At 42.0% G+C, this 19,526-nt stretch overlaps 1 protein-coding gene across 1 annotated transcript in view; it reads right to left on the bottom strand.

The window, feature by feature from the left end:
- Positions 1-16,515: 16,515 nt before the first annotated feature.
- Positions 16,516-19,526, bottom strand: part of LOC149375224 (uncharacterized) — a 33,372-nt gene continuing 30,361 nt past the window's right edge. Inside the window, 1 exon segment of the mRNA XM_089589918.1 lies at positions 16,516-16,632. Coding sequence (XP_089446044.1) covers positions 16,516-16,632 — 117 coding nt within the window.

Here is a 19,526-nt window from a genome sequence, read left to right as displayed (position 1 = left end):
GATTAGATTAATTCATTTATTGGCGTCGTATTGGATATACATATGCCAACTTGTTTGAGATTTTCTCTTAGCTACAGTGCGCCATCTGTCAGATCGAAGGGTCATCATACATACACAAGTGAAACTCTCCTACTTGACTAGAGCAGTAGACAAGGGAGCTACCTTAATGGCTCTAGCTATCATTATATACATGGAAAACTTTGGGCTGTGAGTAGAGAGTACATCTGGAGACTCACTTCCTTTACTAATATTTTTACTAAATACACTTGAATATAACTTCAATTCATTTTCTCACACGTGTACATTTTTTTTTTTTTTATCCCTACATAATACAAAAAGTTTAAGTGGTAAGTTTATTTCACTGCGTTTAAATCTGCGTCTTTTTAACAACGCTCATTCCTGTTAAAGAGGAACTATTACAAACTAAAAATCAAAAAATAAATTACTTTCAATCATCATTGCGTGTTTACTAATCGTTATTGAGATCGGCCCTTGAGAGCCTTCTCTCGAAACTTCGGAATCACGCCACAATGTGTAAGGATAGAAAAGCTGGTGGCGCTGACAGTCATGAGCCTTCTCTCAATCTCTTCTTGTGTTCGGTGTAATCCGCAATCGCCGCCAGCAGTTACATACGTAAGACGTGACAACGTTGCGTGGTTGAGGGCGCTACTGTCGATTTACTGGTGATGTGATCCGCAATCCCGCCAGCAGTAAAGCAGACGACGTCAGTCTACTTGGTCTTTTTCGTGACATTTTTGCTGTGGTCCCGCGCAATCCCGCCAGCAGTAAAGCTGTCATTTCTATTTTTGCTGTGATCCCGCGCAATTCCGCCAGCAGTAAAGCTGTTATTTCCATTTTTGTTTTTGGCACTTGAAACTATTTTTTTTGGTCTGCGTGTTTGTTTACGTCTAGCACAATATGCTTTGTTTACATTCAGAAAATGTCACGAAAAAGAGCAAGTAGACTGACGTCGTCTGCTTTACTGCTGGCGGGATTGCGGATCACATCACCAGTAAATCGACAGTAGCGCCCCCAACCACGCAACGTTGTCACGTCTTACATATGTAACTGCTGGCGGCGATTGCGGATTACACCCGTTGTCGTGTTTGAAACTCACCACTTTAATTTTATATTATAGAGATTAACCTAGGACAGTGGCGCTACGCCACCCTGAAGGTTGAAAGCTGAACCAATTCTACTACTAAGTATGTAGTTCAAACGGTATTGGCGGCGAACAGTAGTAAACAAAAACATCAATTATTTTCATCTTAAAATGAGTAAGCAAAAGCCCCAGCGCTTTCCTTGTAGGGTGTCTAGCTGCGATGATAATTCAAGTGTAAATGAAATTATTTTTCATAGTATATTTAAAGATAATAGATCAAGACATATAACATAAACAAAAAAGCCACTACTTCAACATTTTTTTGCATAGTTGGATCGAATTAGCTGAAATGTCGATAATTTTTCATGAAATTCAGACTAGCTCGAAAAAATATGTTATAGAGAATTAAACAATGTCAATTGATTGTAATAAAATCAAACAAAAAATATTTTCTGCTCAGGCTTCAAAAAAATGGCAAAAATGGTAAAACACGGTTTTTAGCGTCGAAAATGAACAATAAGCCTTAAAATAAAAAATAAAATATATAGGAGTATGCATGGCAAAAAGACGAACATAATGAGCTCCGGTCAATCCCAATTGGTCCAGTGTTTTCCCCACAAAATGCAAAACACCTCGTTTTTTGAGCCAATATTAAAAATGAATAACTCTCTTTCGCATAATCATTAGGAGCTGAAATTTGGTCGAGTTGTAGCTTTGGTAGTCTTTAACAACCACACAAAATTTCAGCAAGATCGGATCGATAGTTTTTGCAAACCGCAACTAAATGCAAAAAAAGGTACTTTGGAAAAAGGGCCTAAAAAAAGTTGTTTACAACGTTAGATGCAACTTTTTTGCGGGATTGTATCGTTTAATACTTAATCTACAATTTACCGAAGTATCAAATTTATTTACAGTGTGGAAGTTGGTTATATCGTTCCCAAGATATCGTTATTTTTAAGAGCACTTGCAGTTTAACCGCACTCGGTCGATAACACCGGAGTCGAGGTTGAGAAAGTGGACGTGATTTATGCATCGGCGGCTACGGCGGCTCATTGCCCCTCACGCGCCGTACCGCCGTGCGCAAAAAATGCCCGTTAGGTTTATCATTTTTTAAACAACTTCCACACGGTAAAAAAATTGTATACTTTGGTAAATTGTAGATGAAGTATTAAACAATACATTCCAGCAAAAAAATTGCATCTAACGTTGTAAACAACTTTTTTAGGCCCTTTTGCCAAAGTACCTTTTTTTGCATTTAGTTGCGGTTTGCAAAAAATATTGATCCGATCTTGCTGAAATTTTGTGTAGTTGTTAAAGACTACTAGAGCTATAAGTCAGTCAAATTTTAGCTCTTAATGATTATGCGAAAGAGAGTTATTCATTTTTTAAATATTGGCTCAAAAAACGAGGTGTTTTGCATTTTGCGGGGAAACCACTGGACCAATTGGGATCGACCGGAGCTCATTATGTTCGTCTTTTTGCCACGCATACTCCTATATTTTTATTTTTTATTTTAAGGCTTATTGTTCATTATCGACGATAAAAACCATGTTTTACCATTTTTGCCATTTTTTTGAAGCCTGAGCGGAAAAAATTTTTTGTTCGATTTTATAACAATGGATTGGCATTGTTTAATTCTCTACAACATATTTTTTTCGAGCTAGTCTGAATTTCCATTGCCGAAAACTTAATTCGATCCCACTAGTAGGGAACATTTCAGGAAAGACAACCACTTTTGAAGTCGTATAATTATAATTTAATGTATATTTTATGTGAAAATTAATGTCTTTTAGGGTCAGACATTGTTCACATTTTATAATCTATATACCTTAAAAATGTCCTAAGACACCTACAATATGCTCACAGCTTCCTTCAGAATCAGTTGAGCAAGAACAGCTACAATAATATAATTACTTTCTCTCAGAGCTTATACGGCTCATTTCCAGCTCATGTGATTTACCAAACAAGTCATTCGATTTCAAACAAAAACAAACCACATTTTTATAACGATGTTTTTAATTTTACGGCGCAATAAAAGATGTGCTTTTCATTTACTACATTTTTCCCTTTAACGTATTTACTAGATTCTTCATCTACATAATTAAATAAATTAAATAAAATTATGAAATACCTAACTCATGTTTGGGTTCTATTCTCTATTCGCGCGTCTACAGTTTGAACTATCCTTCGCTGTGAGCAAGTCCTTGGAGGGGGTAAAAAAAGGCGATATAAGAGCCCATGGTGAGAGAAATGTGCAAAAATTCAGGACTCTTGAGGACTCATACCATTATTGATTGTGTGTAATTGAGTTTTTCAATATTTCGAATCACCGTAGGTAAATATAATTATTATCATGATAAACTCATGGTTCACAGCTTTTTTATTGAAAAGATATTTAATGTAGTTTTCAATCATACAAATGGTAGTTAATAAAGTAAAGCTAGTGGAGATGTCACTTACGTCATACCTGCGTAACTTTACGGTCGAGATGAGTTTGTTCTGCTTCGATACTACGATTCGAGGTTATGTTACTGGCTTTAGTGGCGTTTTTGTTTTAATAATTTAGATGTCAGTGTAACTTTTTGTTTTAACATTGTACATAACAGACAACTAGGATATTCAGAAGTATTAAAGTTATTGTTGCTTTCACGTTTTCTGTCGTGATAAATCTGTAAACTTGTGATATTTGCTACTTATAAAGTCCTGAAATTACGCACCGTTTCACCATCAGATGACGCCAATACACTTTTGCACACAGCGAATACTTATAGTAGTAGAATTGGTTCAGCTTCCAACCATCAGGGCGGCACTACTTGTCCCTTCACACCGCGAATAGTGGGTACAAGGTACAATGAGCGGAAGATATCTCGCACAAAACTAGACTGGTGGATACCTACCCTCCTGACAAATCTCACCCGAGATCTCATCTGATATCTCGTGTGATTTCTCACCTGAGATCTCATGCCAAATTTTCATCTGAGATCTCAGGTAAGATTTCTAAAAGAAAAATAAATAAAAAATTTTGTGCAACGATTATAATTTATACAATAATAGAATGATTACCTAAAATATCAATAGTTATGAGAAAAAAAAAAAAAAAATTCACCTGACATGGGCTACGAACTCGAGCCCCCAGTTTATCAGGCAAGCATCTTACTGCTTGGCCAGAGTGAATGAGATACTACTTCGACAATTTACGTCTATATAAAGTGTGAGTACCATGTGTTATTGTTTTTCTTATTCACAACTAAATCATACAATTATTATGAGATATAACTTTTCCCAATCTTAATTCTGATAGTTAACCAACTAGATAATATTCAGGAACATTATTTTCTTCACCAACAATATTTTCTCTCTTAAAGTTACTCTTGAGGGGGCTTAAATTTATATCCAAGTAAGGCATACGTTTTTAATAATTATTATAAATGTTTATATACATGTACTAATAAAGAAAAACTACAATATAAAACAGGGGGACTTGATGTGTTGTGAATAAATTATTTAAAAAAAATCCAAGTTGCTTGCGTGTATATTACTTTATTTTTAAAAAACACTTATAAAAGTTGGAAATCCTTAAAGCTATTCATGTTATTCCAACTTTTCAAACTTATTGTACTCCTTGAAGAATTTCAGATATACACGGAGGAGAAAATCATGGAGCAAACGCATAGCGGCGATGGAAGTGCCCCCCCCCCTTTTTTGAACCTATGTGATTAGCTCATGACATGTGTGCTTTCAACGCATGTAAGCTATAGCCCACAAGCATAAGCGCTAAGCACGGAGCAAACGCATAAAGGCACTGGCTTTTTTTCCATCGTGCTTATGCATTTTCGGGAGAGAGGAGATACCGTCCTATTAGATCCTAGGAGATACCACGTGAGTGCCACAATAAATCTGTGATGTATCAAATCTGTCGAAACTGTCGTAATAAGGTAAAATATTGATAAGCTTAAGCTTAAGCTTTCAAGGCTTCCTATGAACATGTTTAATATATCACCTATACCCACTCATGATAGAAATAGTGCAGTCGGAAGGAATCTTTCTTTTGGATCCGAAGATATCGGGTTCGCGCCAGCATGCGTGCATTTTTTTTTTTTTTTTTATATTTTTTGTCTTGATACTTCATCACATTGCATTAATAATATGTATAAAATTAAATTTTAAATAAATATGATATTTTAATCACGTAAAACTGTTACGAATCGAAACATGGAACTTAACTAACACCTACCGACTAATTTTTTTAAACGTAACTTTTGCTTGAACCCTCTTGTCATTAATTTTTTATAGAAATTGTTTGCTATTTTTTTTGCAAATTTACACACCCCATCTGTTGCTTGACCTCTTGTAACTGTTTTTCAAATATTATCAATTATTAATTTTTGTTTCATTTTTTTTCTTTATTTCTAAAATATACATCTTCCATTATATCGATACGCAGCGTTTCTCAATTACTTGTATATTAATAACAATAATAAATATAATTGAAAGTCTAACTTTTTTGTAGGAAAAGAATATAAAAGAATTATTATTACTTATTAATTAATTAAAATTTATGAAATATGAATTATGTATAATACGTACATCAAATGTAAAAGTAATTGTAGTTGTGCAGGTTGTTTGCCTTTTTTTCCCTTTAAGTAATTGTAAATTGCTTTGTAGAGCCCTTATTAATTAAAAAATGAATGTCTTAATGTAGACGTATTTTTAAATTTTGATTTTTTATTTTACAATTTGATCTAAAAATATGAATCTACAGAATTTTATGAAATCATGCATCATAAAAAAATTTCATTGAAGTATATATAAATTATATAGTACTTTGAGACAAGCAGGTTAATTATTGTAAAATGTTTTTGGAGCATTTTAAAATTAAAAAACATTAATGTCTTCTTTTTCACATAATTGAGTGGAAACATGTAAATCAGGTGAGTGTACTTATCATTTCGCACACTTCGTTTTCTTAATTCTTAAGCTTTTTTTCTAATAATTTTATGATTATTTCTATTATTGTTTTTCATGGAAAGAAAGCAAACTCTCTAATTCAAAACACGGTGAGATCCAGAGGGTTGAGGCTCTATTTTGAAAAGATGCGCCTTTCTGTCCACTGGAATGCAACAGTTGAGCTTTACTTTTTTTCCCTCTTTTCTCCTCAAATCAACCTCAGAGTACGTTGACTTTTGCTCGCAAGTTGTGTGTACTGGAAGGTAGTAATTCGCTGGTTTAAAAAAAAAATTTTTTTTCTCCTTTCAACACTTTCTCGAAATTTTTTTTTTGCATACAGAAAAGCCGATCATAAAACACGATTCTCGATTGTGTAGTGCTTCAATTCGAGATGTAACATGTTTTGGTTTTATAATTAGAGTGAGAAAAGCAGGATATAAATCAAATTTTCCAAGGAAGAGAAAAAAAAGCGAGAGGTTGAAAATTTTTTTAGTTTCGCCAAACATAATATTCGGAAAAGTAGACGAATCGTCAGAGGCTTCCTATGATACAACATGTATAACATTTTAACGTTATAAAAGTACACTTATAGTAGTGCAATACGTAGCGCATAAGGGAGTGGCTTTGGCTCGTTACAATAAACGAGAGCAACCTAAGAAACATATGCTTTTTAAAAAATTTGTAGCTCTGTCAAAGCTCCCACCAGGCCTAATTACAACAGGCTTCCGCCTTTTAAGCGAGGAATGCCGCAAGATGTACGGGTTGCAGTTCGAAGAGTTTTTAATTTACTTTGAAGAGCAGTGGATAAAAATCACTGGCTGCGATAGAATAAGTGTGTACCGAAAGGAGCTTCGGACGAACAATCACCAAGAGTCATATCACAAGGCACTAAATAATCTTATTGGAGGTTCTCCCTCCCTTACGCGGTTTTTAAGTAAGTGGTGGTATATCAAATATATATAAAATTGCTAGTTTAAAATAGTGGCACATTAATCTAACTGTTGCAGCACGTTTCTATAACATAGAGCTAAAACTAGTTTTACCACAAAATAGCCTCATGAGGCCTGAAGGGCCCTGGAATTCAAATTTCTTTCGTTCACTTATTTCAGCTTAATAACTAGAGACATGATTGCAACCTACAAAAGGAAAACCCAAAGAAATCTCGAAATAATTTTACGATACAGCTTTACATATTTTAAAAATAACAATAACATTCTAGTCGGCACGAAGCTTTTACAAAGAGTAGTACAGATTTTTCATCGGTTATCAAGTGTGGCAGCCGTAGTCTACCCTAAAAAAAAATATAAATATTGAATGAATTAAAGTAAGGAAATAAAAAAATTAATCCCAGGTCTGATTAATCCCACATAAATTCAGCTCTCCAATGTAATATCCGCTAATTATTAAATTTCAGATAAGCTACTCGAGTACGTGATTGGCAAAAAAATTGATTTTGAATCAAATGAGTTTGATAGACAGATTGGTGTATTAGATACTAAACATGAAACAGATATTCTGTTGTGCCAGCTGTGGGACGATCTTGATGTTCAAAAAATATCCATCATGCAGTTCCTCGAAAAGTGCGCAAATATTAAGCAAGATCCTATTACATGTAATTAGTGCACTTATACTTAAGCTTTACATTATTTTTAAAAAACATATTAATACTATACGTAATTTTCAGATGATGATTTTGACATGTTCAAAAATTCTGAGGACACAAATTTACCTGTAGAGCATAAAAATGACAAGATAACAAACACGCAAAATACGGTTAAAGTAACAGATTTGTGTAATGCTCCTATCATTGTTTTGCGACAAAACGCTTCAACTGATGAACTAAAGGTCGCCGTGCAAATTATTACTAAAGAGAAACTGAGTGACAATTCAATGTACTTTATCAATAAATAATTAAGTAAACTAATTAATAATTCATTTCTTTGTAATTATTGGGTGAGATTAAAAATAATTTTCTGTGACTATAATTATATAATCTTTTTTTTTTTTATCTCTATGAATGTAGTAGAGTAATGGAAATGATAATTAAAAAAAAAAATTGCTCCCACTCTGTCGCAAACCCGATAACTCCTGATTTAAAAAAAAAATGCGCTACTTATTGTGCTACTGTAAAAGTACTTTTGGAACGTTAAAATGTTATACATGTTGTATCATAGGAAGCCTCTGATGATTCATTGACTTTCAATTATATTTATTATTGTTATTATTATACAAGTAATTGAGAAACGCTGCGTGTCGATGTAATGGAAGATGTATATTTTAGAAATAAAGAAAAAAAATGAAACAAAAATTAATAATTGATAATATTTGAAAAACAGTTACAAGAGGTCAAGCAACAGATGGGGTGTGTAAATTTGCAAAAAAATAGCAAACAATTTCTATAAAAAATTAATGACAAGAGGGTTCAAGTAAAAGTTACGTTTAAAAAAATTAGTCGGTAGGTGTTAGTTAAGTTCCATGTTTCGATTCATAACAGTTTTACGTGATTAAAATATTATATTTATTTAAAATTTAATTTTGTACATATTATTAATACAATGTGATGAAGTATCAAGACAAAAAATATAAAAAAAAAAAAAAAAATGCACGCATGCTGGCGCGAACCCGATATCTTCGGATCCAAAAGAAAGATTCCTTCCGACTGCACTATTTCTATCATGAGTGGGTATAGGTGATATATTAAACATGTTCATAGGAAGCCTTGAAAGCTTAAGATTAAGCTTATCAATATTTTACCTTATTAAGACAGTTTCGACAGATTTGATACATCACAGATTTATTGTGGCACTCACGTGGTACAGTTAAATATTAAAAATTTTTTAAGATTGAAATTTCAAACGATTGTGTTAACTGAATATTTTTATTCCGCGGGTGTTTTTTTTATCGTAGCACGAGAGGGAGATTTTCCCGGTTTTTTGCCAGAGACGTTACGATGTATGGATCAGTTAAAAATTTTCATCGGGTTATAGGCACTTGCGTTATAAATAAATCTTTTATTATTAAATAGAGTAGCCAGTAAGTGCCTCGGGTCATCGGGTGATTGGCGCTTGTATTATAATTATTCAATAATTTATTATTTAATAGAGTAGCCAGTAAGCGCCCCGGCTCATCGGGTTATAGGCGCTTGCGTTATAAATAAATATTTTATTATTAAATAGAGTAGCCCGTAAGCGCCCCGGGTCATCGGGTTATAGTCGCTTGCGTTATGAATAAATATTTTATTACTAAATAGAGTAGCCAGTAAGCGCCCAAGGTCATCAGGTGATTGGCGCTTGTATTATTATTATTCAATAGAGTAGCCAGTAAGCGCCCCAGGTCATTAGGATAAAGTTCTTGGGTTATTGTGGAATTGGGCGTATAGGATACTTCGGATATTTGAATTTCCCGCTTGTAGTGGGTTACTAGATTTTTCGTAACCAACTTCACGTGGGTATGACGGATGTCAGCCACGCTGACCTACGCTGACAACCACTGTTGGATGCTGCCAACTTAAAATAAATTTTGAGGGTATGACGGATGTCATGTACCCCAATAGACCAAAAGCTGAAGCCCGAGGGTAGTCGAAAACGCAAATCAGCTGCCACTCATCAGAATTGAGAAAAACTACTTATGACTTGTAGAGATCCGAAATATTTTTGTCATATTTCATTTTGGTAAAGAGTTATTTATGAAGTAATCATAGTAGTGCCATATGGTTTATTTTATAAACCAACCGCAACTTAGACCACTGGATAAAATATGATAAGTTGTCTCGTAGAAATGCCGTTCGCGACGAGATTAGAATTTATCTTCTACCCAAAAATCGACCATCAAAAATGTAAGTATTGTAATTTTATCTACAATCTTATGTACAACACAGTATTTATTATGATTATTATAGATAAGATCAGCGTTATAAGATCGGTATGGAAAGATCATTTCCCCACTTAAATTGAATCCGAAAATTTATGGAACTTTAATGTTGGATAAAAATTATTGTAAAAAAATCAATTGACAAAGTTGTGGCTTAGTTTTAGTATTTTGCAGGAGATCTATTTTTTTGAAAGTCGATTTTTGGGCAAAACATAAATTCTAATTTTGTCGCAAACGGCACTTCTAGTTCACAACTTTTTATTTTCTATCCGTTGGTCTAAGTTGCGGCTGATTCATAAAATAGACTATATGGTACCACTATAATAACAACCAGGGAGGGATGGCCAAGACGCCAAGTACAAAAACGGTTTTAGAAAAGGTAAGTTGTCTACGCGTAGAAGACACGTCAAATACTGTGAAGAATTTCAAGGTTTTTCTACATAGTACTCAACATAGAGTTTTCGACACTGACACAACCTTAATTTCAAGTACAGGCACGCAAATTCAAGTCTACTCAGTAAATGGCTATCAAACTTGTAGGAAATTTAAATTGGCTATATGGAGCAGGACAAAAATTCCCAGATAACTTGAACAAAATTTCATACACCACAACTTAATAAATTAATTCCAAGCTATTTAACCTATAACCCGCCCATGGGCAGTCTCGCAAGCTTTAATAATCAATAAAATACATTAAATAATGCAAGCGCCAATCACCACACAACCCAGAGCGCTTACTGGTTGCTTTGTTAATTAATAAAATAAATTAAATAACGCAAGCGCCCATCACCGCACAATCCAGGGCGCTTAACTGGATGCTTTATTTAATAACAAAATAAATAAAAGATCGCAAGTACCAATCACCACGAAACTTATAGTGCTTAGTGGTTGCTTTGTTAATTAATAAAATAAATCAAGTAACGGAAGTGCCAATCACTGTACAACAAGGGGCACTTACTGGTCATTTTGAAAATTAATAAAATTTGTTAGGTAAGAACGCGAGTGCTCATCACCAGACCATCCAGGGCACTCACTGGTCACTACTGGTTGCGCTTGATTTAGTATTTGATGCTTTTTAATAATAAATAATTCGACCAGTTAGCACCCCGGGTTGTCTGGTGATTAGCGCTTGCGTTATTTTATTTACTCTATCAATAAACAAAGCAACCAGTAAGCACCCCGAGTTGTGCGGTGATTTGCGCTTGTGGTATTTAATGTATTTTATTAATTATTAAAGCTCGTGAGACTTCTATTGGGTGAGTTAAGTTATTGGGTTGAATAGCTTGACCAATAACGTGACCACTACAACTCGCTCGATCACCTGATCGTACCTCTCTCTCACTCTAGTATAGGCTGTAATGGGAGCTATTTTGTCAGTCTGCAGACTACCAGACTCCATGTAATCCTACCCTAAGATACTGTAACATCAGTGTATCCACATTAATTTTTTTTCCTCTTGCTTCAAATCTTTCCATGCCGATTTTAAAATACAAAACGCCGGGACCAATGTGCATCTGCAAAGAGGTGAATCACCTACAAGAATGCTCGTAGCTAAGGTACTACGACCATGCATGACTCACTTACATGCACGCTGGCCCACGCTGACCGGAAATGCAAAATAAAATATTTTTCTACAACCATAGATATGTGGCGCCTTCGACCATCGTCAAGGCACACACAGGCGGTCGACGCAAGCAGCAGCTGAAGCCACGCGAGGTCTTCGCGCTGTCCACGCCGAGCGGCGCTGCCGCCGCCTTCCCTAGCCACCAAGCAGCTACCTAGTGTGGCGCGAGCCCAGTCCGAGCTCGACCCTCGCATGAGCCGCATTCGCGCACGCTCACGCTCGCAGCCTCCGCTGCCGTCACAGCTCTCGACACTTCGCCGTACCATTTCACCTGTTATTATTTGTATGCTAATAAAGCGCCATTTTTACCATACACGTGAGTGAGCATCATTAAGCGCCTTCCCTCGCCTTTAACTTCCTCGAGCGCCGGGACACGCTCAGCTGATCCCAACAGTGGTGACCCCGCCTGAAAAAGTTTCGAGGTGAGCTAAACAATCGCGTTTTTTTTCTTCGCCATCTTTTCTTTTTTCGGCGAGCAAGGCGACTCATCTCGCTCACGCCTTGCAGTGCGCGTGCTTTGTCCGGCCCGCCGCCATTTTTTTTAGCAAAAGCCCGCGCGCTCGCTTGCGTTCGTGGAACACGGCCATCGTCAACTCGGGCGACGCTACGAGCCACGCGCTAACGTGCCCGCACTCTCTCTCTCGCTCTCGTGGACCGTTTAAAAAAAAAAAAAAAAAAAAGACAAGGACAAAGACAGAGTAAGAGGTTGTGTGACAGTGCTGTGCAGTGCAGTTTCTTTTTCCACTCGTCTTGCCGTCGGCACTTGCCATGGTCAACAACGACAATGGTGTAAGTCCCCCCGGCGACAATCCTACTGGAGGCGCGAGCCCCACGGGTGATGACACTAACCCCGTGATGTCGGTCGCACCTCTTTGCCTCCCGCCTTTCTGGAAGGCCAACCCGACCGTGTGGTTTATCCGGATCGAGGCGGCCTTCAACAACCACAGGATCCGCGCGGACTCAAGCAAATTCGACTACGTCGTCGCTGCCTTGGATGACGCCACGGTGCAGGAAATCGCCGACGTCCTCATGGCACCCCCAGCTGAGGGCAAGTACGATTTCCTTAAGGCCGAAATTCTGAAGCGCATGACAGACACGGCCGATCAGCGTCTCCGCAAGCTGCTCACGCAGCTCGAGCTAGGCTACCAGAAGCCGTCACAGCTCCTGCGTCGCATGAAAGCTCTCGCGGGTACCGCGGTCATCGACGATGCCATCAGGATCCGGTGGTTCGACCTCCTGCCGCCGTCCGTGGCACGCTCCCTCCGGGTCGTCAAATCAACCCCGCTGGAGGAGCTGGCGTCTCTGGCCGACGAGCTAATCCAAGACTACCCGCACGTCGCCGCGGTTCACCTTGAAGCGACCAAGCTTCAGACGGCTGGTCAGTCTTCTGCGCCGACCGTGGAGTCCCTGGCCAAGGAGATGGCGTCGCTGCGTCAGTCCATCGCGCAGCTCCTCAACATCGCTAAGCGGCAACCGGAAGGCCAGCAACGTGGCCGTTCAACCACGCAGTCGCAAGGCGGCCCCCGAAGCAGGTCAAACACGCTAAACCGAGACCCCAACGACCCGTGGTGCTGGTACCATCGCACCCTGGAGAACAACGCTCGCAACTGCAGGCCACCCTGCAACTTCACCCCGTCGAACCAGGGAAACGAGTAGTGCCGCCTCCGTATCAGGCGGCGGAAGTCGGCGCTACTCCCCCTGCAGAAAATCGCCTCCATGTGTCCGACAAAACTTCAACAATAAGGTTTCTCGTCGACTCCGGATCAGTCGTTTCTCTGCTCCCAGCTTCCCTGTTCAAGAAGCCACCAGCTCGCGACTCTCTTACGCTCACCGCTGCTAACGCCTCGGCGATCTCCACGTATGGCACACACCGTGCCGAGGTCAACCTAGGCCTGCGCCGAGCCTTTGTCTGGTCCTTCATCGTCGCCGACGTCCAGACGGCCATTCTGGGAGCGGACTTCCTCACGCACTTCAGCCTGCTGATCGACCTCAAAGGAAAGCAGCTCCTCGACGCCACGACCGGGCTTTCCAACAAGGGTTTTGCGGCCCTCACAACCGGCCACAGCGTCTCCGTCGTCCAGCAGGTCGAGATTCCGACAGGACTCCTCTGTCAACGCTACCAAGACCTCGTGCGGGAGTTCAACGACCTAACGCTGGTTGACGGATCGGCAGCAGACCTGCCCGATCTCCCAGTGCTTCACCGCATTCACACGAACGGCCCCCCGGTCTTCGAGCGCCCTCGGAGACTCATCGGCCCTCGTCTCGACGCCGCCAAGGACGAGTTCAGCCGTCTCATGGCCCAGGGCATCATCCGGCCCTCTTCCAGCCAGTGGGCAAGCCCGATCCACCTGGTTCCGAAGCCCGACGGTTCCTGGCGCGTCACCGGCGATTACAGGCGACTGAACAGCTGCACGACGCCCGACCGCTACCCACTCCCGATCGTCGAGGACCTTCTCCAGGAGCTGCAGGGATCGGTATTCTCGGTAATTGACTTAAAAAAAGCCTTTTACCAGATCCCCATCGCCGAAGAAGACATCCCGAAGACCGCAGTGACGACTCCCTTTGGACTCTTCGAGTTCACTCGTTCTTCTCTTGGTCAACGCAACGCCGCCCAGTCTCTCCAGAGGACGATGGACCATCTTCTCCGGGACCTGCCCTTTGCTAGGGCCTACCTAGACGATATCATCGTCGCCTCCGAGGACAACGAGTCACACCTGGTGCACCTCCGTCGCCTCTTCGAGTCCCTGCGCTACGCTGGGCTCCGCATCAACCCAGACAAGTGTGTCTTGGGGCAGACCGAGGTCACCTATCTCGGCTGGACGGTATCCAGCCATGGCTTCAAACCTCCGCCACTCAAGGTCGAGGCCATCAAAGAGTTTCCGCGCCCGCAGACCTCCACCGAGCTGCGTCGGTACATGGGACTCTTCAACTATTACCGCCGCTGTGTCCCTGGGGCAGCCAACATCTTAGCGCCACTCAACGACCTTCTCCAGGGCCTGCCGCCCAGGAAAAAGAAGGTTGAGTTGACCTGGACGCTGGATGCAGAAGCTGCGTTTGCTCGCAGTAAGCAAGCCATCGCTGATGCCACGACAACGACGTTCCTGCGACCCGACGCTCCGCTGGCCCTTCGCACGGACGCTTCCGACACGGCAATCGGAGCAGTCCTTGAGCAGCAGGACTCCAAGGGCACATGGGCTCCCCTTGCTTTCTTTTCTAGAAAGCTCGACAACACCGAGAAACGCTACAGCACCTACGATCGAGAGCTTCTAGCCATCTACGCAGCCCTGAAAAACCTGCAGTGAATCCTCGAAGGCAGGTCCTTCACGATCTTCACCGACCATAAGCCCTTGGTCTTCGCAGCGGCGCAGCGCTCGGACAAGGCCTCGCCCAGGCAAGCCCGTCAGCTGGATTTCATACTCCAGTTCAACACGAGTCTAGTCCACGTGAAGGGCGACGATAACGTGGTGGCCGACGCTCTCTCACGCGTCGCCACCATCTCCATGCCTGCCCAACTCAGCGCGAAGATCATCGCCGAAGCTCAGGCCGAGGACCAGGAAGCCGAACATGTCTCTACTCCCTCGAGTCTCAACCTGCAGACCCTCTCGATCGACGACTGCTCCGTCCTCTGCGACACGTCCATGGGAGTCGTCCGGCCTTATCTCCCACGGGCTCTTCGACGCACAGCATTCGAGCTTCTCCATGGTCTCGCTCACCCGAGCGTAAAGGCCACGACCCGTCTTGTCGCTTCCAAGTATGTCTGGCCAGGCATGCGTAAGGAAGTTAGCCGTTGGGCGCGCACATGCGAGCCCTGCCAGCGGTCCAAGATCCACCGGCACAACAGGTCCGCCCTAGGCTCCTTTGAGGTCCCCGAGGAGCGCTTCCAGCATCTCCACATCGACATCATCAAGCTGCCTCCGTGTCAGGGTTATACCTACTGCCTGACCATCATCGACCGGTTCACCCGATGGCCAGAAGCCATCCCCCTGCCCGACCAACAGGCATCAACCATCGCCAAGGCTCTCGTCGACAGGTGGGTTAGCCTCTACGGCACGCCACTCATGATAACAACGGACCAGGGCGCCCAGTTCGAGTCCGCCCTGTTCTCGGAGCTCACAAAGCTCCTCGGCGCCAAAAGGGTGCACACCACGCCATACCACCCTCAGTCCAACGGCATGGTGGAACGGACCCACCGCACCATCAAGGCCGCCCTCATGTGCGACCCCGGGACCCCATGGCCTGACCGACTACCGTTGGTCCTTCTGGGGCTCCGAACCGCCTACAAGGAGGACCTGCAAGCCTCTCCGGCCGAGATGCTCTACGGCACTACGCTCAGAGTGCTCGGGGACTTCTTCTTTACGGAGAACCAGCCCGTCGCAAGCCCTGCCACCTTCGTAGAAGGTCTCCGCCGACTCGCCCAGTCCATCAAGGCTGCGCCGGCTTCGAGACACGCAGCTGAGAACACCCCGTTCTTCTTCAAAGACTTGCGGACGTGCTCCCACGTTTTTAAGAGGGTTGACGCCATCCGCAAGCCCCTCCAGCCTCCGTACACGGGCCCTCACCGGGTCATTCGCCGGGTCGATGACAAGACCTACGTCATTAATGTCAACGGCTCTCATCGCACGGTCTCCACGGACGCCCTAAAGCCGGCCTACGTCGAGGCCACTGACTCTTCCTCCTTAGGGAGCCAGCCGACCAACCCTCCCAACGCGCCTCCTGCGGACTCCTCGCCGACACCAAAGCCCCCCGCGGCGACTCCTGGGACAGCCCCCAAAGACGCCCCCCCTAAGAAGCAGGTATCATTCGGCCCGTTCCCCACGGACCTCTCTGGGGAGGGAGTGGTTGTGGCGCCTTCGACCATCGTCAAGGCACACACAGGCGGTCGACGCAAGCAGCAGCTGAAGCCACGCGAGGTCTTCGCGCTGTCCACGCCGAGCGGCGCTGCCGCCGCCTTCCCTAGCCACCAAGCAGCTACCTAGTGTGGCGCGAGCCCAGTCCGAGCTCGACCCTCGCATGAGCCGCATTCGCGCACGCTCACGCTCGCAGCCTCCGCTGCCGTCACAGCTCTCGACACTTCGCCGTACCATTTCACCTGTTATTATTTGTATGCTAATAAAGCGCCATTTTTACCATACACGTGAGTGAGCATCATTAAGCGCCTTCCCTCGCTTTCAACTTCCTCGAGCGCCGGGACACGCTCAGCTGATCCCAACAGATACGAAAGTTTAACTGCGAACAGTTAAACTGAAATATTAAATTCAGATATAATGTTAGATAAACATAAGGTTGAACATTAGGATAGTTTAGAATTAATGCATAGAAATAAGCGAAAATATTATTACAAGCCAGAATCATCACAAACAACTAGTACGTACTACATTACTAGCAAACAACTACATTACATATTAACTATAACAAATTTGGTACACAACTTTAGTAACCTTCAAAGAACTATCCGATTTTTACCATTCAAGTTAGCAAACTCATAATTCACAGAGTAACCATTTTTTCATCGAATTAATAATTTCATAAACATACTGCAATAGTCCAATTTGTAATCTAGTTGATTGCTAACACCTTTTCCCGAATGTAAAGGAAAAACAGAAAATAACCCTTCCCTTTTTCGTGACTCGGAGAGAGAGTCCGTATGCCTGCCTCCAATAGGGGTAACAGAGTCCTGATTCCCCACGGTACCACGAGACGACTCCCTCTCCAACTACTAGCAGCAGAAAAACATGTTTACCAAAATTATACCAAAATTTCGCATTATTTTCGTAACATTATAAACATTCAAACTAGCGGTAAAACAAATTATGTTAACTCACAACAAGCAAAGCACTAGTATTCTAACAACTGCTATTCTTATTATCATTATTATGATTATTATTATTGTTATTATTATTATTATTATTATTATTATTATTATTGTTACTACTATTATTATAAATACCACCGCTAATTATAAGTTAGTACGGCCGCAGCCACCGTTTTGGCGCTTCAGTAGTAGTATTAACTAACAACTCACCAATCGTTTGTTCACCCTAGCATCAACCGAATTGTTAAGCGATTTTTACCGCTCTTTTTGCAATGAACTTAGCTGAACGAACAACCAATGTGTAGCATTAGTAAATATTAACAATACCTGGTCGTAATGTTAAGATTAAAATATATTGAAATTCTGTCAACTTTTGATGTAAAAGAGAAAGGAAGGGCATGAGTAAGTGAATCACCTTCCGTTCTCTTGACGCATAAAAGAGAACAAGCCGGATGTGAGATGTGCCAATTTCTGAGTGGCTAAACTAGAGCAGTTCTAGCCAATTAGATTTTCGGCTATTGTCTTTTCTTCAAAATTTTCCCCCGGCAAGTTTTCCTGCGTTTTTGAGCCAGCGCGTGACCGAGGTCCGCTTCTCGCAATAAAAAGGCCCGTAGGCCCAGAGGAAAATCAGTTTGCAGTTCGTAGTTCAGAGTTTGACTCGACTCGACTCGGCTCGAAGATAGCCCTTCAAAGTGGACTGAGTAGTAAGAGTCCGCCTCTGCTACAACCCAGTCTACTGCGAAGTGAGGTAAACCAATTCAATTCGGCACGCGAAAATCGACGATACCCTTCGAAGTAGACTGAGTAGTGAGAGCCCGACTCTGCTACAACCCAGTCTTCTGCGAAGCGAGGACACTGTCGAATTTCGCTACCACCCTCGTACGATCAACTGGTTGCCAGAGTCCGTCTCTACTGCCACTTGATCTTCCTCGAGAGCAACTTACATTCACGCTGGTTCAACGTCTGTATAACAACTTTCACGTTTAAATAAAAGTAAGTGACAACATATCATATTCTTTCTTTTGACCAAGTGTTTCCTTTTGCTCGAATACCATTACTCGCCCTAGTATTGGTAGCCGTGGATCACCGGGAAGTGTAAAGTGTTTTCGTTTGCGCGAACGCCATATTAATACCCGCGGATCACCGGGAAGTATAAAGTGTTTTTGTTTGCGCGAACGCCATTACTCGCCATAGTATTGGCACCCGTGGATCACCGGGAAGTATAAAGTGTTTTGTTTGCGCGAATACCATATTAATACCCGTGGATCACCGGGAAGTATAAAGTGTTTTGTTTGCGCGAATACCATATTAATACCCGTGGATCACCGGGAAGTATAAAGTGTTTTGTTTGCGCGAATACCATATTAATAGCCGTGGATCACCGGGAAGTATAAAGTGTTTTCCGCGAACGCCACTACTCGCCACAGTATTGGCACCCTTCGGTCATCGGTAATAACAAATTAATCTTCAGTATAAAGTGTTCTTCGCGAACGCCATTACTCGCCACAGTATTGGCATCCTTCGGTCACCGGTGATAACAAATTAATCTCCAGTATAAAGTGTTCTTCGCGAACGCCATTACTCGCCACAGTATTGGCATCCTTCGGTCATCGATAGTATCAAATTAGCCACGGACAATCCGTTGCCCTCCGTGGTAATAATACTATTAGAATAACAACGAACGATCGAGTTAAGGCAAATGCTTACCGTGATATTAGTGTGTCAAGGTCAAATTACATACGATATCCTTACTCGTGACGGTGTTAACTGTTTTTAGATCGTGAACGAGGTATATACACCGCTCTTGACAAAAGAAAACCGCGAGCAAGTGCATCGGAATATTGCACAGCAGTCAATCTTAGTCGCGTGAAGGCAATTGTACCCCTTTTTGAGTAACGCGTCTTTAAGCTGAATTACCCTTTTAACCCCACGTCCCACCTACGCGCCCAGTGTGAATCCCGAGCTATTGAGCGAAAGCTTAGGCTCAAATAATACGTTGCGCCGACGTAACAATACGTATTAGGTGTTGAATTCAATCTTGTGAATCCAAAAATGCATTTTGATGTTTGATTGTTCCAATTATAGCAACAACGTTTTTCGTGTTAGCCACAGAGTTTTTCTAACCGTCCAGAAGAAGTACACATTTTTAAGTTTTTTCCTTTTTAACAGAT

The sequence above is a fragment of the Copidosoma floridanum genome, unplaced genomic scaffold (genome assembly GCF_036245765.1).
Source record: "Copidosoma floridanum isolate Cflo_tuat_1 unplaced genomic scaffold, Cflo_Japanese_pri ptg000010l, whole genome shotgun sequence".
NCBI classification, from domain to species: Eukaryota; Metazoa; Arthropoda; class Insecta; order Hymenoptera; family Encyrtidae; genus Copidosoma; species Copidosoma floridanum.
The sequence above is the reverse complement of the archived record's forward strand: the minus strand, read 5'-3'. Positions and strand labels throughout refer to the sequence as shown.